The sequence below is a fragment of the Simochromis diagramma genome, unplaced genomic scaffold (assembly GCF_900408965.1).
Source record: "Simochromis diagramma unplaced genomic scaffold, fSimDia1.1 OVJJ01000061.1, whole genome shotgun sequence".
In the NCBI taxonomy this organism is placed as follows: Eukaryota; Metazoa; Chordata; class Actinopteri; order Cichliformes; family Cichlidae; genus Simochromis; species Simochromis diagramma.
Genome location: NW_024386945.1, coordinates 355,005 through 366,685, shown reverse-complemented (window position 1 = coordinate 366,685; position 11,681 = coordinate 355,005). Strand labels below are relative to the sequence as shown.

The window sequence follows — 11,681 nt, the reverse complement described above, 5'->3', positions numbered from 1 at the left end:
AACGGTATTATAATAGTCACCTTTTTTAGTGTTTTTATAAAGCGGACAAAACTTTAGTTTCTGTAATATATTTTCTTTTAGTTGCTGTGGATTTTTTTATGTGTGTTCTTATTATTTTGAGTGTTGAGAATAAACAGTTTTTAAAATGAAACCTGTTGTATTGATTCTGTAACTTAAAAATAAAGCTTTTTTTCAAAATTAGCAGAAAAACTGTACATTTACAGTCATTACACATGTGTAACATTTTTATATAAAACTTAAATTCTTGCACTCAAATCCTGAAAAGGAGGCATCTCTATATACCTGAAGCTACCACAGCAAGCAAATACTTACAGAAGCTTGACGAGAGAGAAACGTGAAACTCGATGACAAATTCACACTCGCTGGACATTTCATTAGGTACACCTTGCTAGTACAGGGTTAGACTTCCTTGATTCTTCATGGCACATCTGTTATCTGTTGGCTTGAGATCAAGGGGGACATACAAATCCAAGAAACCAGTTTCAGATGATTTGAGTTCTATGATGTGTTATCCTGCTGGATGCAACCATCAGACATAGAAGGGTCGGACAGCACCAATCTGTGTGTATGCTGCGGTGTTTAAACAACGCTTATTTGGTGCCACGTGGCAAAAGGCATGCCAAAATATATCCTCCACACCAGCAGCTCGGCCTGCTGGTGTAAGGTGGGATGAATTCGTGCTCGTTCACTCCAAATTCTGACCCCTACCATGTGAATGTTTTTCTGATTTTCCATTATCCAATTTGGGAGAGCATGTGTAAATTAGAGTCTCAGTTTCCTGTTCTTAGCTGAGAGGAGGGGCACCCAGCGTGCTTTTCTGCTGCTGCAGCCCATCTGCTGTAAGGCTTAACATGTTGTGCATTTAAAGATGCTCTTTTGCCTCTTTTTCTTTTACATACTTTGGTTATAGCCAGGCGTTATGAGTTATTGTATAGTTTGGCTTTTTTCCACCCAGAGAATCACTGCTCACTGGATATGTTCTCTTTCTTCACATCTCTGTAAACTCCAGAGATGGTTGCATGTGTGTGGAAATCCCAGCAGATCAACAGTTTCTGAAAGACCAGCCTGTCTGGCACCAACAATCACACCTTTTCCAAAATCACTTAAATTACTTTTCTGCCTTGTTGTGATTCTCGGTTTGAACTTCAGCTGGTTGTCTCAACGTGGTGCTTTCAGTCGTGCAGACAAAGTTATTTGATTGGCTGATTTAAGAATTTGCACTGGTGTACCTAATGAAATGGAATGAGTGCATAGCTCTAACATTCAGATTTAACAAACACGACCCAGAAATGAGCCTCACAGGTGCTGGAAGATGGATTTTTGTAGTCTTTGGAGAGACTCGTGGTTTCCATGGTGTCATGGAGGGTGTGTGAGTGATGGAGCTCTGCAGTGCCGAAGCCCAATAATGTAGTTATTGTGTTTTTCATGGCTAAGGCAATACACACAGTTACATTTTTGTTTTAGAATTTTTTTCCACATATTTCTATTGTAATAAAAATCCTCGCTCCACTCACCCCTGTTCATTTTCAGCGCCCCTTCACATGGGTTCACTCGGGTCTCATTTTAAAAGTTCAACTAATATTTCCTTAAACATCGGCCGACTCAGCTGTGCCACTGAGAGGGAGTTGCCCTTCATCGTGTCCAGTGTTCAGTTGGAGGTGTGCGTGATGGTGGAGTCGTTTGTTTCGGAAGCTCGGCGCCGAGTGTGCGGCCGACAGTGAAGCAGCAGACGAAGCTCCGGGGAGACGCTGCTGGAGAAGGCGGAGTAGATCCAGGGGTTGGTGCAGGAGTTTAGACTGGCCAACAGCATCAGCAGGGTAAACGCTACACCTGTGTACACACACAGGAGGAGGAGGAGGTCCGTAAATGGCACAGGGGACTGCAGATCAGGCCATCAAGTCAAACTCTGCTTCAGGGTGGTATCTTTGGTAGCCCTAAAGGTACTTATTGTAGTCTTGTATATAAAAGTTTATTAGAGAGTTTTAAAGTTAACACAATGACTTCATGTCTAAGGCATCTTTGTGTTGTACAGTTTGGACCCTGCACCAGCTGTCGCAGGATGAGAGGCGGAGAAACACCCTGACAGATTACTGCTCCATTTAAATTGGGTTAAAGGTATTTATGTTATTTAATTTTTTTTTAGGGATGTAGAGAACAAAAAAATCCTTAAAATTACATCAAGTTGGTCTGGCAGGACTGCGTGTGTGTGTGTGTGTGTGTGTGTGTGTGTACCGTTCTGAGGTGGGTCAGGGTCCCAGGCGGCCCAGAGCTGGACGCTGAAGAACGGGGCCCAGCAGAGCGAGTACACAAGCACAATGACCAGCGTCATCCTCACCGTCTTTGACATGGCTGCTGTTACCTCTCCACCTCTGACAGGAGGCAGTTTGGTGGGGTGTGGTGAGCAGGCAGCAGAGGGCGTTGTTGGATCTGGTGGGACGCCGGCTTGCAGCTGAGCTGACGAGGAGGACAAAAACATTCCTGTGACGCTCACTCTCCCTGAATTTCCTGAATTTCCTCATTTCCTGAGTTAAGACCATAAATATGGTTACATTTTTATTTATTAATTTTTTATATATAACTTTTTGATTGTAGTAAAAGCACATATTAGCTCATTTCAGGCATGAGATGAGGAGCATACTCCAGATCTTAGTCACCTTCTACCACCACATTGCTTGAGGAGTAAGACTGCAATAAGTCAAGTTCCTGAAGCATGATCAGAAATGGGTGAAGAGTTTTTATGGAAAGTTTAGTTTACCTGAGCAGCACCAACATGTCAACCATAACTGCTGACTGAGAAACTGAAGAACAGTGCACACTCGTAGCTGGTGACGTACCAGTCATGTGGTAAAACACTCCATAATTCATATACATAATTAACTGTCTGCAGACCAGTGAGGACCATAATTTACCAAATGAGCATCATGTTGATTTCAACAGGACTGCAGAGCTGTGACTGAGAGCCTAAACTAATCAGGAAACATGAGTTAGCATGAGGGTTGTTTCTCCATAAGCTTCTTTACAGACTGTCGTCCTTTACCAACTACAGCAGTCGACCCCTGCTGGCCATTATAAACTATTGCAGGTTTATAGATACGTCCATCTCAAGGCTCAGTGTAGGATAAATAAGCATTATTATCATTATTGAATCATGCAAAGCTACTGTAGAGTCCAAGAATGATCACCCATCGGGAGGTGCTGATAGGTGGACACAGGGTCCAAACTGCAGTCATTTCCAGGGTTGTTGTACACGAGGGGGGAAACATAGAAGGGGACATTAGACTTTCCTTCTCCTCCTCCTCTTTTCCCTCTCTGGGTTTCTTTTCTTAATTGAGGGAGAGCAGCGGGGGACAGGCGGCAGTCTGATTTCAGGTACAGATTGTTATGAATCTCCTTGAAGATTCGCACCTAAAGGAAGAAAGACGAGAGAGGGTAAATTTTTGTTTCCAGAAGCATCTCGTCTTCTGGTTCTCTCTGTTCTACCTGGCAGATGGTGATGATCAGAACGGGGAGGATGAAGATGGCTAGCGTCATCCACGTCACGTAGGCTTTGAGGCCCCAGGACTCGGCAAAGTTGCCCCAACATTCATACACACCTGGAGCCAACTCAGAACGGGAAAAGATAAAGACCTGCAAACCAGCAAAGAGATGAGTGGAGGTGATGGTAACAGCAAACAGTCTGATTTTGTGTTTGTGCTCTCTTCTATAAGATTTTAATTGGCACGGTGCTTATTTACGACTTCGTGTTTTAACGTGATAAAAGTGTTGGTTGGAAATGTGACAAAATGGGACACTACCTCTGTTTATGTGTTCTTATCTTCAAAGTTAAAGGTAAACATATGTGAATTTGATGATAGGCCTTTAAAGTAACAGCTTAAGACCACAATGATGCCCCTGTCCTTTCTTTGACTATCACCTTGTTTTCTTCTCTTTTTAATGTTAATTTTAAGAGCCTAACGGTAATCAGAACCCAAGTTATGCATCTCAGGAGCAGATCTGTGGCCAGCCTCTTTGGCCTACCTGTGGCAGGCTGAGCAGCAGCGACAGTACCCAGGCCAGCACAATGAAGCTGTTCCAGCGCTTCGTGGCCCCGCTGCGATGTGCCTGCAGGGGGCAGCAGATAGCATAGTGGCGATCCACTGTCATGGCCACGATGATGTAGGAGGAGGCAAACATTCCAAGAACCTGAAGGTACTTCACCAGGCGACATAAGAAGTCAGGACCAGGAAAGCGTCCCTTAGCGTCCCACACGAGCTGGGGCAACACCTCAGAGAGGAAGAGGAGAGGGAGGAAGGATATATGCTTTTGCAGTAACATGTCACAATATATTTTCTCTGTGGAGAGTTGTGATATATGATGCACAAATTTTATGCACACAAACGTGCACACAAACACACACAGACGTTTGTGCATATTAAAAATCTCGAGGTACAGATTAGTGTGCTCATTCATAAATCCCAGAGCACATTTACAGATTTTTTGCACATTTACAGATTCCAGTTCAAATTTACAGATTAATGCAAAAACTGAAAGACTTCTGTGCACTTTTCTGAATTTGCATGTACATTTAAAATCTCAAATTTGTGTACAAAATACAAAAAACACCAAAAACAAAAAAATCAATGAAAAATTACAAATATTTGTGCACATTAATAGATTCATGTGCACTTTTACCCCAGTTTAGTTCACATTTACATGTAGGTGTGCATATTTGGAAACCTGTGAAGACATTTGCTGACTTCAGCGTGTTTATGTCTTTTTCCAGATTTATGTATTTGTTTACAAACTGTAAAAAAAAGATCACATTTCCAGATTATTGTATCTGCACATATTTTCAGATAATACTACAATTACACACCTGTAGTGACGTATAACACACATATAACCCACAACGTGAATGAGTGTGTGCTACCTGGAACAGCGCCACCACCAGGTCAGCCACACAAAGGTTCAGCATGAACTGGTGCAGGGGGTTGTGGTGTCGCCTTCGTCTTAGCAACACCACCAGGACCAGCCCGTTGCCAAGTAACGCCATCACTAAGATGACCGCCAGCACCACCACCTCGGCCACAGCCAGCAGGGCGTCTCGTTCCCGCTCTGTAGCATTAGCGCCGGTGGGGGTCTCAGAGAACACCGGCCGGTCGATGGACGTATACGTGTCTGTTATCACAGAAACGGACATGCTGGCTGGGACAGGAGAGGAACACCACAGAAAGACAAGACGATGACATCGTTATGAAGGAAAACTGTGAAACAAACGTTAATCTTTCCTGGTCCATCTTTTGTATACAGGTGATTATTATTACGTTTTAGAAAGTTTAATACAAGCACCTCAAAAGTGGGTTGAAGTACAGCACTCAAGTTCATTTAAAATCTATTTATTGATTCAATTTTTTCTTAATTTGATGTATTTTCAGTCACTATAAAAAGTTTATTGTTAAATTCTTAGAATCAGGTGCAGCTTTGGGGGAAATCTCTAACTGCCCGTAAGTTTGTAATGATGTTCACTGGAGACTGGCCAAACAACAGGACTTCATTACTGCCTTCACATTTGGTCTGATGAGCCCTGTGGGCTCTATGATTGTGTCTGCGTGCGTGCACTGAACTGTAAAAACTGCCGAGTGTCTTTGTTTGTGATTCTTGAAGCCCTCCGCCCCTTTATTTGTTTGTTTAGGGAAGAAGTGTTGATCTCTTTTTAGTTCACAGGGACACAAAAAGACCAATTTGATCCCAAATGGGCCAGACAAATGGCACTGTTGTATAAGATCCTATAAAAACATTTGAAAATGTTCCCTTTCTTTTTCTGTCAGATGCACTGTTTGTTTCTTTTTTCTTTTTTCTTCTTTTCCATTCTTTCAGTTATTGTACTCATTACACCCATTTTCCCCAAATTCTTTGAGTATTTATTTGAAATAATCACTAATCTAAATAACATCCAAAACAGGTTTTTTTTTTAATCATTTATGAAGTTTATGCATTTATTCAATAAAGAGCTAATCTGTTTGATTTTCCTTGGTGTTCAGGCTGCTATTCTATTCTTTACATCACTTCCTCTTTCCCATGCTGTCAAACTCAGTATCGACATCATTACTGTAGGCCAATCATTCTCTTTTCCTCCTTTTACCCAATCAGCCTCTCTTCTTTGCGGTTTAAAGCTCCGTGCTCTTCTGTTATTTGCCTTTCTGACTTGCTTCCTCCTTATCCAAGCCTCCTTTGCCATCTTCATCACCACCAGCACGTATCATGTAGATTCTGAGCACCGGGGCAGTCTAATTTATTCTGTATGTGAATAAATCACCTCTCCTGAACTATCGTTAAACCCTACATGGAAGTGGCTGGTAAAGGTAGACTTAAGCAGCTTCCCAGCAAACCCAAAGCAAAGTTGGACCTGCAAAATCCAAGTGCGCAAAGAGCTGTTCAAGTGTCCTAAGAACCTCTGGCCAAGTCTGATTTTTACAGGCCCATTTCTGTGTGACAGACATCAGTAGATGCATGCAGCATATGCAGACATGAAAACACTTCTTAGTCTCAGACAACAAATTTCTTTGGGCAGTAGAAAAAGAAAGCTTCCTCTTGGTTGAGGTTATAGCATGGTCTACCCACTGACTCGCTAGAAGTTACCATGGATAATGATGACCTCACACCTGGGTCATGAGTCATGTCATCCATATGCCTCCAGTGTTCTGTTTTATCTTGAACTGTTAATCCATTTTTGAAAGTCTATAGGTCCTAATTCAGTTCCCGGTGCAACTCCACACATGGCATTCAAAATCAGACAGATGTCCTGCTTGGTCATGAAATCAGATCCAAGTCCAAGTTTGAGGAGGCACCAAACTGCCCGTGAAGTGCACACTGATGCTGGAACATCCAAGGACGTTCACACCGTACACCAGGGGCTCAAACTCCAGTCCTCGAGGGCCAGTGTCCTGCAACTTTTCCATGTGTCACCTGAATAAAATTAGTAGGTCATTAGCAAGAGTATAGAACTTGACTGCATGCTGACGTGGCAACCCCTAACCCCACTCAAGTAAATTTAAGTAAATGTGTTTGGAAAGATATACTTCTCAAAGTATTTTTATTGCATCATGTTCATTCACACATGAGCTGCTGTAACATGAATCAAATGGCTGAATGTCCACCTCGGCATGCAGTCAGGTTCTATAGGCTTGCTAATGACCTACTAATTGTATTCAGGTATGTTGCAACAGGGACACATGGAAAAGTTGCAGGACACTGGCCCTCGAGGACCGGAGTTTGACACCCCTGGTCTACACAGAGCTCGTCAACTGATGCGTTTGTTTGTGTTGGCAAAACTGGATTAGGTCAGGATTTGGATTAAACGCAGCAAACTGCTCGCATACTTTGATGATCTGAGCTCCTAATGAGGTTGTTCTAAGTTCATCCACGTTTGGAGTCAAACACTTTGGTATGCGGATAACAATGCAACATGCTTTTGATTGCTTACTAAAAAGCAGCTCGTCGCAGGAGGATGTCACACGTTTTAAATGCCTTTAATCAAGCTGTCATCAAATATAAATCCAGTCAAACCTTCATCGTCATTTGCATGCTAGAGCTTATAACTGCGTTTGTCGATGGCACCGTGAACCGTTCACAATGATTCCTGGAAGAGTCCATGCAGTGATAACGTCTGTTTTTAATGCAGTGCTGTCGGAGGACCCGGCCATCACAGGCATACCTGTCAACCTCGTCCTTTGTGCACAGAGATTTCTCGAGATTCTCAGATTTTTTTGATGATATCACATACTGTAGATGATGAGTATTCAGAGTTTTCACAATATTACATTGATGAACATTATTCAGAAATAGATCCACTCTGTCTCTCCAAGATGCTATTTTCACATCAAACAGTCAATGTTAGTTGTTGCCATTTTACCTAATTACTTGAAAAGTGATTCTCCGGTTGTTAAAAGTACCACTTTTCCAGCCTTTTAAACACCTGCCTCAACATTTTTGAGATGTGTTAATGTCACCAAATTTAAAAAGGATTTTTTTAAAATGCTGTCAGATTTCTCAGATTAAACATTTGATATGTTTTCTGTGCTCTATTGTGAATAAAATGCAGGTTTGTGACATTTGCACATCATTGCAGTCCGTTTTTGTTTACATTTTAAACATCATCTTTTTTAAATTCAGTTTGTACAAAAACAGCTAAAGGGATTTGCCAGTGAATCATCTGAACTAGCAGCTGCTTTAAAAATCATTTGAGGTGATCATGGCCGAGTTTCTGATTTAATCCCAAATATTTATAATAAAAGAATCAGCAGATAAATTATTGATTTAAAAAAAACCCAATCATTAGCAGACAGAAAATGATTTAAATGAACTCCAACAGTAAAACCTTGCATGGATACAGTAATATTAATAATTTATTATATTATATATACTTTAACAGATTTTTTAACTTCATCCTCCAGTAGTTATATAATAAAAAACTGCAGCAGTTAAAACTCATTCACAAAATGCTAATTAAATGTCAAAACTAAAGAAAAGTCATCAGATCTCTTTTGTGTTTCCTCTTTTTCTATGTTTTTGTTGAAATTATTACCAAGTCTGACAGAAAGAAACACTTTAGGATGTAAATGTTAGAGTCTGCAGGTGAGAAAGTATTTTTCATTCAGCCAGAGGTGTCTGCGCAGGAGCTAAATACAGGAGTCACTCCAGTATCCGTTTAAATAAACTGAACAGCCGAGACTGATGACGAAGGCTAGACGCCTGCTTTATATTGAAGGTTATTTGCCTATTGCTTTGCAAAAATGGCAAAGCTAAAGCTAAAATCATCAGTTTTCTTTAGTCTTTTCTGTTTTCTTTTTAAGCTTCAGTTTGAACATCATGAATTTCAGTCGGAAGAGGAGAAAATATTTTCCAGTCAGCCGGAGGTGTCAGGTTGGAAGCACTAGAGATGAACAGAGAATTCCCTCCAGCCCACGGAGCTGAGTTTGTTGACACCTTTCAGCTCCTTTAATCCTATTAGAAAGCTGGACACCTGCTGCTTTACACATAATTTGCTTTGCAGAAGCCGTAAAGCTAAAAATCAATCCAGTTTACTCGTTTTTTGCAATCCTCTACCGCTTTTGATTAATAAAAAAAACCCTAAAGAGCATGAAACAGGAGGTTTAAAGTGCCTGACTAAAATTAACATCTATCTGTACAGATTTTAATTTCCCATTTTCATGAAAAACAGGAAAATCATAGAGAAATACGAGGAGACGGAGCAGACTCACCTCCTCCTCAGCGTCCCGTGAAGCATCTGTAGGAGCCAGGACAACCTGATCTGCTGTTGCACACACTAGCTGCATCCATGCTGTGTCTGCTGCATGTGTCTGTGTGCGTTTGTGTGCTTATTACACTGATGGTGACCTCTGCCAACTCGCTCTGCTGTTTCTCCTCTCTCTCCTCTTTAGCACATCCCTCTCTCTCTCTCTCGCCTTTCTGGATTTTATGAAAGTGGAAGAAGAAGAGGAGGAGTGAGGGAGAGGGTGATGAAAGGACGCAGTGCCCGGGCAGTGTTTGCGAATTAATGTGATTTCCTGTTGATTATTGATATTAAACATGTGGCTGTTGGCCCTGCTTTTGATCCACCCTTCAGAGCAGATCATGGGGAACATACACCAGCAGATGAAATGAGATTTTCTCTATTAGGCTTCCAGAAATGATCAAAGACCCTTCATACGCGCAAACTAATATGCGTACGTGTGAGTTTGCATCAGCGGGTGGTCGAGAGGGGTGTGAACAGGCGGGCAGAGAGAGTGTCAGATGTTGTGACAGATGGGAGCTCAGGTTTTTGGAGAGAAATGAGAAGGCAGCAGCAACAGAAGGAGACTTGTCTTTCTCAGCAACCTTTTTCCCTCTCACCCCTGCTCCACTGTTTTCCCTTCTTCTGCATCTCGCTGTCCTGCATTCCAGTTTCCTCTCCCGCTCTCATTCCTTCTCCCTCTGACGGGGCGGTAATCTGCTTGCTTCCCCTCGATTGCTCCCTCATTTGGAGAGGCCTCTAATTATCGAGGGGCCCGCAGAGCAACCTTAAACATACACACAGAAACAGTCGAGCGCGAGGCTCATTGCTGCTCCGCCATTTGTGTATAAACGACTTTCTTATGTCTGTTAAGTATTAAGCATGAACACCAGCGCTTTAATTAGTTTTAGTTTAAGTGTGAATTGTTGGTTTTTTTTAGCTGCACAGCAGTCAAAAAAAAGACTTTTGTTTTCGTCAGCAAATCCCTTCATTACCCGCTGTGCTCTGTTCCTACTGAAGAAACTTATCCTTTTAAGGCAGGTCATGCATACTGATGTCTCGCAGCTTGTGTCAGTGTACTGGCTTCCTGCGCCTTTTAGAAAAGACTGTAAAGTCCTTTTACTTGTTTGTAAAATCTAGCCTTTCATAGATCTGCAACTTCCAGCTACGGGTGAGAGATATTTGGCTTCCTGTCTTTTATTTCCAGTTAACTGGAAACCATTATTGACACCTGGTTCTAGAAAAAAAAAAGCCACACAGGTAGTTGAATGTTGATTTTATCCAAAAATGGCTACTGATCCATTTTAATTGTCCTGAAAACTCCCTGAAAGCCTTCCGTCGATCCAAAATGCTGCCGTGAGAGTACTGACAGGGACTAGAAAGAGAGAACATATTTCTCACTATTGGCTTCTCTTCAGTCCAGAATCAAATTCAAAACCCTGCTCCTCACATACAAGGTCTTGAATAATCAGGCCCCATCTTATCTTCATTACCTTATAGTACCCTATTATCCCATTAGAGCACTTCGCTCTCAGACCGCAGGCTTACTTTTTGTTCCTAGAGGATTTAAAAGTAGAATGGGAGGCAGAGCCTTCAGCCTTTTGGCCCCTTTTATGTGGAACCAGCTTCTAGTTTGAACTTAAAAGATGTCTCTACTTTTAAGGCTAGGCTTAAAACTTTCCTTTTTGCTAAAGCACATAGTTGGAGCTGGATCAGGAGGTCCTTAATCCTCCCTTAGTTATGCTGCAATACGTTATGCTGGGGGATTCCCATGATGCTCATGATGTATGACTCACTATGTGCTCATACACATCTCTGCATGTAATTATTAGTTCTTATTAATCTCTGGCTTTCTTCCACAGCATGTCCTTTTCTTCTCTTCCTCCCCTCACCCCATCCAGTCGCAAGATAGGTGCCCCTCTCTGATCCTGGATCTGCCGGAGGCTTCTTCCTGTTAAAAGGGACTTTTCCTTCCTACTCTTGCCAAGTGCTGATTGTTGAGGTTTTCTCTCTCTTAATGTGGGGTGTTTACCTTAAAATATAAAGTGCTTCGAGAAGACTGTTGGTGTGATTTGGTGCTATATAAATAAAGTTGAACCAAATTAAATTGAATCTGGATTTACGTCAGGGTGAGACTCTCTGCCTGTTTACTCTCCATAACTAGTCACCAGAAGTGTAGTTAAACTGCAACAGATACTTTCATGTAGCTGGTAGTGATGGTTGATGGAGAAACTGTCTCAAGGCCGAAAGAATTCACAGTAACTTAATAAATTACCGCACACACCCAGCATATGTCAATCTGTAGGACACATGTGAGAGTCTATGTAACTCCACCCTTTTAAAACGGTGGGCCTTTTACCTTCTAACCATCAGACTGTGAACAAACAGAAACCTCTAAGTTAAAAACACT

The 11,681-nt window shown here is 41.8% G+C and overlaps 1 protein-coding gene across 1 annotated transcript; it reads right to left on the bottom strand.

The window, feature by feature from the left end:
* Positions 1 to 256: 256 nt before the first annotated feature.
* LOC120737308 (vasopressin V2 receptor-like) lies at positions 257 to 9,399 on the bottom strand. The gene is made up of 7 exons (XM_040037920.1): positions 9,261 to 9,399; positions 4,931 to 5,205; positions 4,039 to 4,284; positions 3,502 to 3,648; positions 3,295 to 3,426; positions 2,254 to 2,380; positions 257 to 1,851 (listed from the first exon to the last, which is right to left on the bottom strand). Exons 2-7 carry the CDS (start codon positions 5,198 to 5,200, stop codon positions 1,670 to 1,672), a joined length of 1,104 nt encoding a protein of 367 aa, XP_039893854.1. The 5' UTR covers positions 5,201 to 5,205; positions 9,261 to 9,399; the 3' UTR covers positions 257 to 1,669.
* Between the last annotated feature and the right edge of the window lie 2,282 nt (positions 9,400 to 11,681).